Here is a 17815-nt window from a genome sequence, read left to right on the forward strand (position 1 = left end):
CCTATATATATATGAGCTGATATAATAGTAGATGTATGAGCTGATCACCACTGATAATATGATTGATATGAGTACAAACCATAATCTATCAGGCAAGCCATTATTTTTTTATTTTTTTTAATTTCATTTATTCTGTCTTCCAACCACACATACACCCTTTCATGTACTTCTGACACAGGATGACCTCTGTGTATGTACCTGGTTCCAATGTCGCCGGTGTTCTGCATGAGGATACACTTGGTGGCCTGGCAGCGCTGGACCACGGCGCCGAATGTCAGGTAGTCCTGGTCCAGCTTGACCTCCACGCCGTGGCAGCAGCCGCGGAGCACCAGCAGGGGGCGCGCCATGCCCAGGCACTCCAGCAGCAGCTCCTCGCTGAAGGGGGCCATGCGCTCTCGGGGAGTGAAGAGCAGCTCCACCGCACAGCGCCCGCCGCCGCCACGCACCGTCATCTCACTGGACGGGGACACGGACAGAACCTGGACACACACGCACACACACACACGCACGCACGCACGCACGCACGCACGCACACACACACACACACATTTACATATACAGCATAATGATGGACTTTAAAAACACATAGGGTTTAAACTGCCTACTTGCAGTTCTCACTTCTGCCACACCAGAGGAACTCTTCTGCAAATTAGTGATGCAGAAAACACCACACTCACATTAAGTGTGTTAACTTTTGATTGAAGAAACATACAAAACTCAAAACTCAATTCATTTTGCACTTGGCCATGGTTAGAAAGGACAGCTGCAAAACCATGAGGAAATATAATTCAAACACAACACACATTACTTTTCATATTGAGGCATTACAGAACTTAGACTCTTTTTATAATTACAGTTTTCTTCCCCTGATTCAGAATGTGATCTACTGTAGCCTCCCTGGGTACAGAGTGGAATAACTCTACGCTTAGCAGTACTGGTGATGAAGTTGAAGACTGACAAACTCCCTTTTTCCTCTACACAGAAGCTCAGAAACTCAGAGTCACCCCCACAGAGTCAGAGGCTGTCTGACAGAGATGACCAGTGAGTAACCAGTGCTGAGATGATACTGTACAGCAGTGGGTGTGCTCCAGAAAAGACAGCTCTCTGTCAGTGTTTGTGTGTGTCTGTGCGTGTGTGGGTGAATGTGACTGGGATGTACAGTATGAGAGTGAGTGTATAATGATGATGACGAGTAAGTGTATTTGTGTATATCTGTATGCAACACTGTACAATATGTAGATAGATACTGTAGATACTTTATTTATCCCGAGGGAATGTGTACATATTTGTTTGTCTGTATCCATGTCGATCATTGTGAATATGTGCTTATGTTTGCAATGCATACCTATAAGTACAATATATGTGCATAAAGTACAGTGTGTGTGCAGAGATGTAAAAGTTCAGCTTTAGAAAGTAAAAGTGCTGCGAAATTTTTGTTCCAACCATTCACTTACTCAGCTGATTTTAATTAGCACAACTCTTAAGCCAGGTAGATCAGCTAGTTTCTGAAGCCGGACTTTTACAATCTCAATAAAGGCTATAGCCTATCAAAATGTTTCAGGGTGCATGGCATCAAATGTACAACTTATGGGGCAATATAGTAATCTATCTAGATAACCTACCAGTAGTAAAAATTCACCCTCAGAGACATCAATAGGAAAGTCACAACTGCTACATTTAAAGATTGGGCAGTGTATCTATTTTTATGTCATTAGAAGCAGCCAGCAGTCAAAACAGCCAAAATCAACAAAAGAAGGCAGAAAACCGTTCTCTTTGCAACACCATAATGTGAGTTGTTCATAAATGTTAGCAGATAAATATCAGCTGCCAGAAACCCTGGTGTGTACTGTACATTCCTATATCTGACCTGTGCATCTTGCAGCGCCTCCACTGTGGAGTTGAGCTGGAGGCAGAAGGTGATGGCCGAGGCACTGTTGTTGATGAGGGGGATGACCCGGCGGCTGCGCTGGCCCACCTGAAGTGATCCCAGATTCACTACCTTCTGCCTGGGGTCCTCAAAGTCCAGCTGGGACAGCAGAGGTGGCAACACATGACACATTTATCCTCACAACACACAAATACATACTAAGCGATGGTCAAGAAGAGGGCAGGTACGACACACAAATACATACTAAGCGACAGTCAAGAGGAGGGCAGATGCGACGCACAGATAGGGTGCTCCAACAGCTGTCCGTAACAGCCATGTAAAGAATATCAGCAGTCAGCTTGGGTCACAGAGTAAAATCTGACTAAAGTGTTTGATTATAAGTGTAAGTGCTTTTTGAAATAGCATTTTTTTTATGAACAAATTATTACAAAGGGTCCCAAAGTTGCTAGTGATCCACAGCAAGAAAAAGAAAAACAATAACATCTCCAATGAAACACATTAATTTAATCTGCAACTCATCACAGACAACCAAAACCATGAACTGAGCCCAGCTAGCATCACACCATACACACATAACCCTCGGAGCTACAGCCATGTACATTATAACAGGGGTCTACCGACAGAGTGAATGAACACACTCCAATAGCTCACACAAACAGGACATACTTTCTCTCCAACAGAGTGTAAAACTCTTCAGCCTTTTATTCACCTTAATCTCTGTTCCTTGGCCCAGGATCTCCACCACTTGCTTGATGCACTCGTTGATGCCAAAGACCAGTTTCTCGTGGTACTGTTTGGCCTCTCGTGGGTAGAATGTGATGGGTACATCCATGTAACCACCAGGAGGGAGGATTTTGGGGTGGAAGTCCATCTTCAAGAAGGGGGTGTTTGTGAAGGAGCAGTCCACACTGTGGCGAAGGAAACATGACCGAAAATGGCAATCCACTGTGTCTGTATATATTCAATATATTTAAATCTAAATGCAATGAATATATATATACAGAAATTTAAATATATATTGAAAATATGCAAAACAGTGGTATATTGTGCAATATACTGTCTCTCATGCACAACTGTAATAATGTACATTGTAATATCATTGATACTGTATACCTGTATACTGCAAATGCTTTATTTTTGCAGGAAGTATCATCAACACATCATGACTTGTCAAATGAATCTCCTGCCAACCGTCGCCATGGTAATTTTAGTCACCTGATTCCTCGCTCTCCTCGGTTAGTGAGGACCAGGGTCTTTGAGGCTGGAGTCATCCCCACCGAGAAGATGAAGTTCTTCCCAAAGTTGTGCTTTCTGAAGGAGAAGTCCAGTCCTGGGACCTCCGCCACCCCCCGCAGGGCACAGCTGTACACAGGCCCGTGCTTGATCTGCACCACACAACAAACAGAGGAAAGATACCGAATAAGACAACTACAGTATCAGAGACACAGGGGACAGAAGAAAGCAATGGCAGCGCCTGGACTATACCTTAATGTTGAGGCCGACGTCTCTGAGCACACACTTGTTTTGGGGGTAGAAGGACACAGTGCAGTGGCTCTGCTTGCCAGTGGTCACGGTGTCATACTCTGGCTCAACCTGTAGGTGGCGCTGCAGTTCAGGTGGACCCCAGAGTTGATAGTGGATGTCTAGGCTGAATAGCCCAGGGTTGGACACCAGGAATGCAAAAGAGACCTTATCACTCAACTCCACCTTTAGGGACAGAAAAAGGAACCAATGTGGAATAGAACTAGTGTAAAATTGAATGTCTGGTATACAGCAGCATTCATCCCCACGTATGAGCCCAGTGCCCATGGTGACCCAGGTCTGAATCCGGCCTGCGGTTACTACCACAACCTACAGTACATCCCATCTCTCATTTACTATCCTGTGCACACTTTTGGGCTTTTGAACTATAAAAAAGACAATCTATTCAACTGGCAACATTTTGTACTGAAATGCACAAAGTAATAAAATGGATGAACTTGGATGTTTGTACAGGATGTTTGTTTACTGTACTTATCTATTTAGCTTTGCCGTGTTATGACTGACCTGTTTGAAGTCCACCTCATGCAGGCTGTTGGGGGCCATGTTGGTGACGTGGCCCTCGGGGTCCTCACACTTCACCGTGGCGCTCATGCTGTAGCACTCGGCCTTCATGTTCAGCACGGTCGGCTGGACCTTCCTCTGCACGCTCACCGCCAGGTTAAAGGCCACCTCACCCACCTGGCTTGGCCTAAAGGTCACCACCACTGGCAACCTGCCGTGACAAATAGGCAAGGGGACAGTGGGATCAAGTCAGGGTGGGCCGTTCATTATGACCTGTTTCTTCCAGTGGCTCAACATGCGTGTAGTGTTAAGATGCTCTAGGTCAGGGGTCTCCAACCTTTTTGGTAATGAGGGCTACCTGAAGACCCGAAATCATATGGAGGGCTACTCATTTGAAAGAAACAGACCCTCACCCCTTTTTTGCGAGGGTCCTCCTAAATAATAGGCCTATGTGATTTTTACTTTTAAATTATCAGTATTCTGTAGGCCTCATACTGTAAGTATTCATATATTAAGCAACTGTATTTTCATCTGATTCTTCAATAATCATGACTGCCGCGCAGCGAAGCGAATCTAGTTTAATATCAGTATGTGCAACACTACCAACATATTTGTTCAGTTTGTTCATTTCAAAGTTTGCATGGGGAATCTAATCTTAATTTTTTAACAAAAAAAACATAATTTTTCGTGCAATTAATAATTTGGGTTACAATTTGTACCCAATTTATACCAACCCACCATTATGAATTCAGGGGTTGTTTAAGTTCTGATTTCAGTGGACAATTTGGTTTTAACATTTCAATAGTAATCACCCCCAACATATGAAGACTCCTTTTAAAGTTATTGCACACCTGAAATCTCTCCATGATCTGACAAAAAAGGTAATGCACAGTCATGCTCAGTTAAGCATGCCACAAAATTTTCAGCGCTATTATAGTACAGTAGTCTACAGAGGAGAAAAGGCCTGTGAGCTAAAGCAATTGTTTTTCAGTCCTTGAACAATCATGCAAGAACCGTATTTGACCAACATAGAATGGCCACAGAACATTTGCAAAGATATGCTTCCATTGGCTACACCAGACGAGCAAGTTTTTTCCCCTTTACTGTTTATGCATGCGAGCAGCGTGTATGCGCTCCGCTTCCGTTGTTGTTTAAAGATTGAATAGGAAACGGATTACAGCTACAATTTGTAAGGTATCACCAATATCAATTTAATGTTACAGATGTATGGCTACATACATTCTTAAAATGGTTCTAGTCTAGACTTAAATATCTATTGAAAACTTCACAATGGAGCGTGTTTTTAGAGCGTGATCTGCAGGCGACCTGAAGGCTATTTTTAGAAGGTGCGCTGGGGCTACCTGGTGCCCGCGAGCACCGTGTTGGAGACCACTGCTCTAGGTCTAGGATGTTAAAATGGTGTGTTAGGTAATACAACACAGTCCATTCATATAGTGTTAATTATTTATAAATTAATTATTGACCTGCTATCACTCGTGAAGGAGAAAACATACATGCTTTCTGTCTCTGACTGCCTATGCCATCTTAAACAGATCTGGGCTTAACCCGTTCCACATTCAGTCAGTGGTTATAGATATGTTTAAGTTGCTACTTGCTTGTCATTGGCTGAAACTGTCCCCTGCATGGGCTCGACCTGCAGCTGTTCCACAAAGCCCTCGGAGTAGCAGGAACTCTCCTGGACAGCAAACTGGAACGGCTCCTTCTCCTTGTTCACCAGATTCAACGTGTGCTGGACCGTGCGGCCTACAGGAAGATACATATAGCCATTTTGTTCAGGGTTAAGGACTTTCATACACACCGTTTTTTTAGAGCAGGCACTGAGAAAGCATGCACAGTGAATAATATGCACAGCAGTTAAAAAGGCATTACAGTGAGTAGGTAGGATGATAACTGGGAACAACAGGAGTGCTTGTGTCTTTTCTTCATATGACCATATGTCATCAAAAAGAATCTGCGGATGTTAAACGAACTAGCTACCTACACAAATATACTTAAAGAATGAGTGTGACTAGCAAGATGCGCATCCCTGTCCTACATATAGTAAGACTGGGGGTGAAGACTAATGACTTACCTATGAGCAGACAGCCCATGTTGAGGTGGGCCCGGTCAAAGTAGACCACTGGGTCACGAGCAGTGCCCACCAGTAAGAAGGGAACAGAGATGTTGCGCTCGGGGATCTGGAAGGTCCAAAACGACTCCACTAGCTCCAGGGCCACGGCACAGAAGTCAAAAATCACCTGTGGAATTTGTGAATAGATTACACTGCAGACCAGTTATCACAGGTTATCATAGTTGATAATTGTTGTTGTGTTCCGTCTTGCATGAGTTACAGGTTCCCCACTGTCTAAGATTCAGAACATTTCTGCCCACCTGTACTATGTTTCTACCTACATACTATATTTCTTTACCATCAACCACTCAGAGAGGTTTCAATATTAGTATTGAATAGTTTAATAAATTACTTAACATATCTTTGGTGATTTTAATGCTCTGTCCACTCACCTCCACTTTCTTCCCAGGTAGGATGGAGCTGTTTGGAGTGCGGCATTTGAAAGGCGAGGGCCCTGTATCATCCACACATCTCCACTCATAAGAATACGGCTTGTTGGTGGGGTTCACTAAGCTGAACTGCCTGCAGTGGGGAAACAGAGAGTCTTCTTATAACTTAACAAGCAAGTCTTTGGTATGTGTAATGGTTATGAATAATTGCATTAAATGTAAAGGACTTAGTAGGATTTCATTCATGGTATATCATTCAAGGTAGCATTAAACAAAACACATAATGGGATGCGGGCTATACACAAGGGAAGTAGGGCTGTGCCATATTGTCTATCGTATATCATAATAATTTATTAGAATTTTAACTGTAATACATCATATTGTGATATTGATGATACAGTTACATGATATTTTAGCATACAGAGTCCAAATTAGCGCCTAATGTACAAATTGTACATTAATGAACAAAATAAATCAGGTCTGTCGCCATTGGGTTGCTGTAATAGGCAAACCTGTACAGTACATCGCATTTTTGGCCTGGTTTGTCAAATCTAAAAAAATTCGGAAATATGCCTTCCTTTATAGCTACCGGTAGTTATATTCACTTTTTTTTGTTGTTGAATTCACCAAAAATACTATATCGTGAAATGTATCGTTGTTGGGATATGAGATGATCTATATCGTGATATGACATTTTGGTGATATCGCACCACTCTCCCAGGAGGCAACACTCACCTGGTGGTGGGCGGACCAACCCCGATGGATGTGAACTCTATGACCCGCGTGCTGGCGTCCAGGGTGCATGGTGGAAGGGTACCCTGTGGGCTCCATAGCTCTGGGTTGCGCCGGTTGCCCGTGATGTAGTCGGACTCTTCAAGGTGGAAGTGACAGTAGGGGAGCAGGCTGCGGCCTCGGACTTGTATGGTGGGACCCTGCTCGTCTTTCAAATTGGGAATACTGCCAAGAACAATGAAGGAACCGTTTAATTAGGATTGGATGTCTTTGTACAACAAAGAGCTTTTAAGAAGTACTGGACTAAGGAGTTGTGTACTGTACAAGTTGTGTAACTTGTGTAAAGTTACAACCGGAAAGTTTTCAGACCCTTTCAAGTTTTCCAAATTTTGTTATGTTTCAGACTCATCTTAAAATTCTATCTAAAATTTTTTTTTCTCATCAATCTACACACAATAGTCAAATAATCCACAAAAAAAGCAGGTGTTTTGTAAATTTATAAAAAATAAAAGACTGAAACATTCCATTTACATAAGTATTCAGACCCTTTTTTATTGGACAGTTAGGAGGCACACATCTGTCTATATAAGATCTCACAGTTTTGTAAGGTCTCACGGTTGTACGACCAATGGTCGCTATGAATGAGATCCAAAGTTCCTTTGTTGACATGGGAGAACCTATACAGAATGACAACCATCAGTGCAGCTCAGTGCCTGGTTTCTTCCACACACGCTGTTGGGAATTGTGGCCGAATAGTTCAAAATATGGAACACTTGAAAGGGTCTGAAAACTTTCCGGTTGCACTGTATGTATAATTAAGAGTTTGGTGAAAGAGAGTGCTTGTGCTTGTGCCAGGATCAGGAGTGAAGGTAGGGGTGAGTGTGTTTTTTCAGAGCATAGTGTGTGTGCGTGTGTGTGTGTGTGTGTGTGTAGACTGTGTTTGTACAGTGACATATCTCTTTCAGAGGTGCTCCAGACCTGCACACCAGCTGAGCCTCGTACTCGGCCACCTCGATGGGGGAGAACCGCAAGCTGAAAGTCTGGCTGGCTCTAGGGCCGATAGTTCCCACGCTGGGCTCCACACAGAACGGCGGCAGCTCGGGGTCCCCCAGCAGCATGCTGGACACACTGCCCAGAGAGGAGCACGGCCGCAGGGCTGTGCCACAGCGAGACTGACCACCGGAGCGGCTGGGAACATCTGCAAACACATAGGTGCCAAGTGGACCTTTATCTGGGCAACAGCTTTAACTCTCTCACAGAGTTGGCAAAGCACTACTAAAGCACTATCCACTAATGATATTATGATAGGACATCTATCACACCGTTGGGGTCGTCAGATTATTACTAGAGGATTCAAGCAAAGGTTTCAGCTTCAGAGTTTCAAAACATTGTTTGCTTAATGTAATTTGCAGCAACAACTTGTAACCCATTATAAAAGACAACTCCAACTGCACATGCAGTATCAAGTCTGTTAAATTATTATTTTCAAACCTTATATGTTACAGTAATACCATATTAACTGCCCCCCTGTATTAACCTCACAGCTGAAGAAAATTTTGCAAAATCAATGTATAAACCGCGGCTAATAATTGGGAAATTACGTCAATCATTTAAATCATATCGCATCATATGTAGACTGATGGTGTCTTTTTACCTCTGTGATCTGGGCTGATTGTTGCTCCACCATACATGATCTGCCAGGAGAAGTCCATCTGAGTTGTGCCTTTATTTGACATCTGGAGCCTGACAAAGAGCACAGAGAGGCAAAAAAGTCAAATCTCATCCCACGGTTTGAAGACAGGAGACAGAGTTGGTCGGTGACTTGTGGAATCTGACACTGTTAGGAATGTGCCGTGATACAGAAAATGTGGAACACACAACATATGCAAGCATGCATACAGCATCTACACATGCGTTCACACACACACACACACACACACATGATGGAAACACACTTACTTGTAGACTCGAGTCTGGTACAGCATGGTGTCTTTGAAGTGTATGGGCTCAGCGTCGCAGGTGAACTTGGCGTAGTCACACACAGCGCTCAGAAGTAGCTTCAGTTCTCTAGAGGAGTTCTCCACCACACTGTTGGAGGGCTCTGGGTCGATCTCAATCACCTTCAACACAGATATGCAGGCCATGGCTCCCAATTAAGTCAGACATATGCAAAACAGCCAACAGACCCTTTAAAAATTGCATTTCTAAGTTTTTCTCCATGTCATCCACCAGTGCTCTGTACAGTTTTTATCTATGTTGAAGACTTGGGTGACATGCTGGTTACTCTGTCTTCGTATTTTCATGAAATATTCAACCCGTTGAATGGTATGAAGAGTTGTTATTATTGTTATTCTTCTTTGTCTTTTATGTTTTTGAATTATTCCACTTCATGTACTTTACTTTTTTAAACTATTTTAACTATTGCCTTTTTGCGTTTTTTTTTTTACCTTTATTCTTTGCTTTTATTTATATACAGCACACTGAATTATACCTGTGTATGAAATGCATTATATAAATAAACTTGCCTTGCCTTTAAAACAAACACAAAAAAAAAACCTGTAGTGTAATGCAGTACCTTCTTTGTCTGAGTGGCCGCTGGTTTAGAGGTGTCCACCCACTTCACCGTCCTCTGACGGTCATCCCAGTCCGCCACCTGGTCCACAGGCTGCTGGAAGACGATGCGACACAGCCTGCACTTCTGGAGCTGGGCGCTGAGCGCAATGGGCTGCTTGGAGCAGAAGGTGATGGTGACGTCTTTGGCGCAGCCGGCGTGAAGGTGGCCGAGCCGCGGGGAGAAGCACACCTGAGCACTGTCCGGCGGCCACTCAAAGCGGAGCACGTCTGAGCCGCTCAGGTTGGTCATGGTGAAAGTGGCCTGGTAGGATTTGGCCACGTGGCAGTCGCCGAAGTGCAGGTGGTCAGACTTGTCTGAAAACGGGGAGGGAAAAAAAAAACACATCCAACATCAAAGGAGTCTAGAAGAATTGAAACAGAATCACACGAGAACAGTAAGATGACTGCATGCGCTCGCCCCTGCCATGCAATATTAACCAAAGTGAAACCAAATTCCAACATCAGGATGATCTTGTAGGAGAATGGAGATATGCCTTGTGTAAAAATCTCTGCCTTGCATAAAAAGTCTACCGGACCAGGGGCCTCATGTACAAAGCTTGCGTACACACAAAATGCTGCGTACGCCATCTTTCACGCTCACGGTCGGATATCAAGAGTAAATGAGAGTGAGAATGTGCTCCCGGTTTCTCCACGCCAACTATATGTGTGGCGTACGCACATTTCCAATGTGTATATCAGTTGGCAACACTTAAAGGCAATGCAGTGCAACAACATTAGTTCATCACGAGTCTAGGCCTTTATTTGCACAGCTTATTGTGAAATGTGGGCTATTAAAAATGATAACACTAACTGTAGTGAACAATTAAAACCTATGAAACCTATTTAGAGACAGCGCCTATATTTAGTTCCACGATTGTTGATGACTGGCTTATCAAACATTTCAGATTTTGAAGAGCTTTCCTCGAAATCTGTGATGAATGAGGTCGACTTCATCAGTGTTTCCCATACATTGACTTATTTGTGGCGGCCCACCACAATATCAACATTGACCACCACACAATGATTTTCCAGGTTGTGCTAAATTGTGCTTAAATCTAGTTAGCATCATAACCACGCTGCGCTAATTTGTTAAAAACTGCTACATTAAAGTTAATTCTGCAAACTTACCACCACAAATAGAATTCAATTCTGTGGGAAACACTGCTCATGCATTTGCCCATTCCTTGCACTTTTGCGTTTTCCCTTCATATCTCATTCATACAGTAATGCATTCACATTATTGCTGTCACATTTGTGTGCAAACTATAGGAATATGTTCCAGAAATCGTAATGTTGTGGCAAGGTGGCCTGGATCAACTTTGTTTATTCTACTTCGGGTGCGCAATGTGTGGTCTCTTACTTGGACACGATTGATTTAATGACTTTTTAATTAATGCAGTTATGCGAAACCAGTCACCTACTTGCAGACTGACGAATGAATCTGCCAGTCTCTGACCCTAGTAGCCACTGCCACACTCTGCCACTACTGTTTTTTTGTTATTTACAGATGATAAAGTCGTAAGATTCGTCAGATAAGAGCACTTCAACCTTCCATTCACTGGAAATTATATATATATATATATATATATATATATAATTTCCAGTGAATGCAAGGTTGAAATGCTCTTATCTGACGAATCTTACGACTATATATATATATATATATATATATATATATTATTGTTGCAAGTCAGAGGCGTGCTCAGTCCATTTGGAGAATTGTGAAAAAAAAAGAGCACCCACCAGAAAAAAAAATGTGTTCTGGTGGGTGCTCTTTGGTTCAAGGTTCGTCCAAAATTAGTTGAAAAGAAAAAACTTTTCTTCACCAAGGCACTCCAAGGAGTATTGTAAAATGTCTTTATTATTATGACATGTCCACTAAGGACTTTAAAGTTGCCCACGCGTAGCGGCGATTGGGCCTTCTTCAGGGCTCACTATGTGGACACAGACCCAATTACGGACCCTCACACATGCTGATTACTCCAACAGGCAAAGGTCCTGATTATAACCATTTGGTTTGATTTTTAACATAAAAACATTCTGCAGGAGGTGTACTCCTTTACCCATGGATCTAATGGTGAGAATTCATATTTAGAATAGGTGGTAGGGTCTTACCATTTGTGGATTCTAACCCTTTGCTGATGATGTTGTCCAGTGTGACGATGTCCTGGTAACTCTCTCCTAAAAGCTGCACCTCTGTCTCTTCAAATAGGTTATCGGCCACCATCAGCCGTATGGAGGCTTCAAAGCTCTGAGCACTTCCTGGACAGAATTCCACTTCAAACGCTGCCTGTTGGCCCACACTCAAGTCCAGCGACAACACATTGCCAAACGATTCCTCTGTGGGACAACAAAACCAACAATTTTGTTTGTAGAAACAGTCTTTAAATAAGGAGTGGGCTGTCCTTCTCACTGGGTTTTGTAGGCTTATGTGAGAGCTAAATAGCTTCTGTCACCACCACTATAGACCCTTTCAACAATAAAAACAAAAACAATGCTTGAACGTTCTATTTGGGCCCCAATCTACTTCCTCTGCATTAAGATAACATATGGAATGTTAAAAAGGAAGTCTTGTGGGGCCAACTATGATGCTGATAATGGAACTCTCTTGAAATGGTCCATAAAGGAGTTTTCTAAGACTTTAGGATTGACCTTTACCATTGCATAGTCCAACCTGACTTGCATGTTACCAGAGTATGAGAAGGACAAGCATCTACTGTAGGTTGCACTCTGGCAAGTCTATGTGATGCAGTATGTGTGATGATCTACAAGCAGCACTGACCAACCTTCTCCACTTTCATCCTCAGGCAGCGGGGTGATGATTCTGGATGAAGTGCATGGCGCAGTCTTCATCTTGAACACTCCCATCTTGTCTTGCAATTCAATAGTGGCCTGAAGATGAGCAGGATATAATGATTTTCACATAAGAACAGTATAACTTATGTCTATACAATTACAGGGCCTGTAGAAGCATGTGTATTGTAATTCATTTGACATATACTGTTGTTGTTTACAATCCAAAAAAGACATTTACAACAACACTTACAAAACTGCTGCAATGAATTATTGTAAATGTGATCTTGCAATCATGTTTAGTTTCACTACTGTAGAAATAACTTTTTGTCCATTTCTTATTATATAATTTCAGACCACAAGGTCTATATCAACTATAATTCTAATTTATTAACATTGTTCTAATTTATTAACAATGTTTAAACTGCATTTCTGATAGTCCTTCCTGCACTGTCTGAATGCACTGGGCCCACCTTTGCAGGTAGGTATCCAGTGTTCTTAATGACCAGCGGTAAGGTCTGCTGTCGGCCAACCAGCAAGCGTTTGAACTGGAGCACAGGCTGGCCCCGGCTGTTCCTGACCACGGGCTGCAACACGCTCACACAGGGCAGGTTCCCATCGCCCAGCAGGTCCATCACCAGCAGCTTGGTCTTCCCCACCGCCATGACACTGAGACAGATGATGAAAAAGCACAGGCAGAAAAGGGTGATGATGAAGATGGAGGAGGAGGAGGAGGAGGAGGAGGATGATAATGGACATGAGGATGGAGAAAAAGACTGATGAAAACCTTGAATATCAGTGTTCTCATCAGAGCATTTGGGAACATAAAATCTAGATGCTGTTAAGACAGAAAGTACAATGAAGACAGAACACACACACTATTGGATGATTATTTCAAACCGTATACGACGTCATACAGATCTCCCTTCCTGAGCATTGTGCTTTACCTGGAAGCTCCCTCCAGGGTGACCTCAAAGATGCCATGATAGGACTGCATATTGGGTGGGGTGAATGTGATGACAGCGAAGGCATGGGAGTGGCTGGGGAGGCACATCTTACTGGGCAGCAGCTCAAACACCTCCGTGGTTCGGGTGGACTGAGGACAACAAGCATATTTCCTTTCAGTTGAGACGTACAGTACAGCTCACTCAGTTGAACATACACGCAAATCCACTCACCTTGGTTTGCACTGATTTTGCTGACAGGCTCATGGCACAGGGGACTTTGCCGCTGTTGGTGAGACGGAAGCGGGCCTTGGCTGACTGTCCGACGATTACATTGTTGAAGACAAACTTATTCTCGTCTTCCACGTAGACGCCTCTGGCATCTCTGAACTGCTCACACTGCAGCATGTTGCTGTTCTTACAGATGTGGTGCTCCTCGAAGATGGAAGAAATGTCCTTTATTATGCCTAAGGGCAGAAAGCATCCAGGGAACATGACAGGTTTTGTTCATCAAGCTAGCCAGATCTTATTAGATGCACATCAGCATACTATCTAAGTAGTGACGCAACAGCTTCACAATTAAGCTTCCAGTAGAAAAATAGGGACAACTACAACCAAAAGCATCCACACATGCACACAGACACACACACACACACAAACACACACACACACACACACACACACACACACCTGGCATACAGACTTCCGCCACCAGCTGATAGGGGATGCCTCCAGGATTGTCCAAAGGGTTTCGGTCGCTAATGTCCACGGCGAGGTACTCCTGCCAAAGGCCTGGCTGCTCGGCCACACACTCCACGGTCACCACCTGGGTGGCCCCCGCGGACAGCACGCCATAGCAGGCCGACAGCGAGAACACTCCCGTGGTCAAGCGGGTCTGGGAACAAGGGGAAGGTGCATGTACTGTCTGTGCTTTACCAATTAAGATAGAATAAGCTGACTATCAACAGCTATATCTGAATATCATTAAACCTGACACCTTACAGCACAACAGGGACTTGCATGTTGCTCTATATATGTTTGTGTAATGGGCCGTTCACACCAAGATCAACAGCTATATCTGAATATCATTAAACCTGACACCTTACAGCACAACAGGGACTTGCATGTTGCTCTATATATGTTTGTGTAATGGGCCGTTCACACCAAGATCAACAGCTATATCCGAATATCATTAAACCTGACACCTTACAGCACAACAGGGACTTGCATGTTGCTCTATATATGTTTGTGTAATGGGCCGTTCACACCAAGATCAACAGCTATATCTGAATATCATTAAACCTGACACCTTACAGCACAACAGGGACTTGCATGTTGCTCTATGTGTGTTTGTGTAAGGGGCCGTTCACACCAAGAATGACAACTACAGTATAACAATAAATGCAAAAAAAGTATCGCTGTAGCTAACATGAACACAGTGAGCCCAGAGGTGCCTGTAGAGATATAAGGTGCAATCTGTCTCCAGCCTCCTGTGTTGCTCTCAGATAGCAGGGTCATCTGACCTTCTCGCTCACCTGAGGCACCACAGAGCTGTCTTTCTGAATGGACTCACTTCGCCCAGGCCTGCCGGTGATGGGCTTGGCCGAGTGGCTCACTTGCGACGTCTTCTTGCCTATCCTGTGGGGGGGAAAAAACAGTGATACCTGCCTGAACTTACATACGCAGGAGGCTAATCATCCATTTTTCCCCCTCTGAGCAGTGCGGCAACAGTGATGCGTTCTAATAAACATTAGATACATGGCCAACAATGGCTATCACAAGACCTTTAAAATGCATATCTCGGTTCACTGGTCAAACAAATAGACTTTCCTTTAACTCATTGAGTTCCAAAAACGTAATATTAAATTTTTCCTTCCCATGCGTTGAGTGGCAAAAACGTAATATTACGTTTTTAGCTTTTTTTTAAAAAAAATTACGAAACTAGACACTCTAACACACCTTATATGTGATTTTGGGAACTCTGTGATGAATGGAAATGAAATATATGACGATTGAAAACTCATGAAAACGCACAATCTGGACATTTTATCTGGACATTTTATCATAAACTCGGTTGCCGCTTTGGGAGTCGAATCAGTGACGCATGCACGTCAGGTCAAAACCAGGCCATTTTCGTGGGTCTATCACTAGGTGGCAGTCTCGCCAGGTCTCGCTGATCACTTCCCGGAAAGTTTACAGAAGTTTACAGGCAACACTTCATATTTCGTGAAAGACGTTATATCTCCATTTCTAGAAAAAAACTGTGATTTTGATGAAAACTAGCCACTGTTTAGATTGGGATTTCTCAGGAACAGAGGCGTGTAGAAATACACGGTTTGCACCCACTGAGAGCTTAAAGTCTCACCTTTTAAACGAGCCATTGTATGTGTTCATAGCTATAACACAGAATATGCTGTGGCTGTACAAAAATCATCAACAATGGTCTAGATCAGTGGTCCCCAAACTTTTTCTTCCGAGGGCCAGCTCACTATGCCTGGCTCCAAGAGAGGGCCAGAGACTCGGAGTAGTTCTATATCAGTAACCATAAATAGCTTAGTTACCTTAGTTGAATATTCTATTACATTTAATCATAGGCAAAACAGCGTCAAAACAACCACCGGTGGACAAAACGAGTATTACATATACTGTTAAGAGTAGAGAGATGAATGGGGGAAATTGCGGAGGTTTTAGTTTGATGATGTTGTACTCCCGTGCGGGCCGGATGATATATACTACGGACATGTTTTGGGGGGCCACCCAAAATGAGGTGGCGGGCCGTAGTTTGGGGACCACTGGTCTAGATTGCTGGCACTCTAGGACAAAGCTTCCGAAAACAGCTTGGCATTCAATGAGTTAAGGGCCTTCCCTATCCACATATGCCTGCATACAAGTGAGTGAAGGAGTTTGGGTTTGGGTCTGCCCAACTAGTGGCAGCTAAAATGGTTTCTCACCCTCTCCTCTGCACGGGCCCGGGGATGTCTTTGCAAAACCTGGAGACTTGGAAGCGGACCTCAAAGTCACTCTTGTTCTCAATACTGAAGCTTCGGGTATTGCGGCTCCCGTACACAAGGGGTCCAAAGTTGATGTCACTGGAGGGTGATATTGAGTATTTGGAAAAGACAGACAGGACAGAGACCTTGATGGGAATGATGGCGATGGTCTCCCCAGCATTTGAAATGTTTGGTTCAATAACCTGTGAAAACAGAAAAGGAAAAAAGAGAGACTTAATTTCCTTGACAAAACTCAGGTGATGAACTGACCCTTTTACGGATTACAGATGCTTACATACAAGGATGTCGCTGTGCAACTATCAGTGTGTAGCAGACATTGGTTACCTGGCAGCGCAGGATTGGCTGTTCTTCAATGCGCACTTCCTTGTTGCAGCGGAAGACGAACTGGACCCCAGTGGGGCGGTCAGTGGGGTGGAGGGTGCCCTTCTGAGGGAGTATGGTGAAGGCGGAGTTCAGGTAAGGCAATTCAGGAAGAGTAGGCTCCAGCACGAATCTGACTCAGGGAAAGGGAAACAGAGACCAGGTACAGTAGCAGCAAAAATGAGGCTTGCTTTTCATAGGGAAAAAAATGGAGAATGGTCTGTGTTGTGTTGAATGAAAATAGTATGTGTGCTCCTCACTTGTAAGCAATGTCATATTTGCCTTTGTTCTTCAAGTTCACAGATAACTTCACTTCCTCTGATACTTTAACAGTTCCAAAATCCAGCCCTCCATCAGCACCTAGGTGTTTGGAGGACAAAACAATGACACAATTAAAGACAGTGAGCAGGAGTCTACAGTACATGCAGTACCTTCCATACAAAGGCCAAATATTTCAGAGATAAACTCATTTGGCTTGAGGACCTTTGGGGAAAGTGATGTCTAGTGCCACATCATAGGCCTCAGCAGACACCTGGATGTTCTCAGTGTGGAAAATTCCCAGGATACCATCTGCATCTGAAACCTGATATACAAGCACACCTTACACATGTGCACACAAAATCAAGCGGACCACATCTGTCACACAGACAACTAGGAATGTGAATGAAGTGAAAAACAAAAAATCAGAACATAAAAATTCAAATACAAGTAAATGTTATTTATACAATGGCACAAGTGAGCAAAAAAATCTGAATGCCGATTCCATTGTTTCTGAAAGTTTATCCTGGTCACACATTTTAATGCAATCTGGTTTACACCTACTTTTAAATGGCAGAAACGTTACTCACAAAAAGTGATGTGTGCTGTGATAACATGTTTTAAGGCATATGTTCTGATAAAATAACGCCTGA

At 43.4% G+C, this 17815-nt stretch overlaps 1 protein-coding gene across 1 annotated transcript in view; it reads right to left on the reverse strand.

Annotated features, from left to right (window-relative positions):
- The window catches only part of hydin (HYDIN axonemal central pair apparatus protein), an 89781-nt gene that overhangs the window by 6796 nt on the left and 65170 nt on the right, over nt 1-17815 (reverse strand). Inside the window, 25 exon segments of the mRNA XM_048257159.1 lie at nt 199-479; nt 1868-2026; nt 2598-2796; nt 3104-3273; nt 3374-3595; nt 3935-4142; nt 5548-5695; nt 6024-6189; nt 6455-6584; nt 7187-7408; nt 8162-8381; nt 8838-8926; nt 9143-9303; nt 9759-10111; nt 11912-12136; nt 12583-12688; nt 13063-13258; nt 13537-13685; nt 13768-14000; nt 14224-14428; nt 15069-15171; nt 16485-16726; nt 16869-17037; nt 17165-17264; nt 17388-17487. Of these exon segments, the coding sequence (XP_048113116.1) occupies nt 199-479; nt 1868-2026; nt 2598-2796; nt 3104-3273; nt 3374-3595; nt 3935-4142; nt 5548-5695; nt 6024-6189; nt 6455-6584; nt 7187-7408; nt 8162-8381; nt 8838-8926; nt 9143-9303; nt 9759-10111; nt 11912-12136; nt 12583-12688; nt 13063-13258; nt 13537-13685; nt 13768-14000; nt 14224-14428; nt 15069-15171; nt 16485-16726; nt 16869-17037; nt 17165-17264; nt 17388-17487 (4556 nt within the window).

Source organism: Alosa alosa, chromosome 11, assembly GCF_017589495.1.
Source record: "Alosa alosa isolate M-15738 ecotype Scorff River chromosome 11, AALO_Geno_1.1, whole genome shotgun sequence".
Taxonomy (NCBI): Eukaryota; Metazoa; Chordata; class Actinopteri; order Clupeiformes; family Clupeidae; genus Alosa; species Alosa alosa.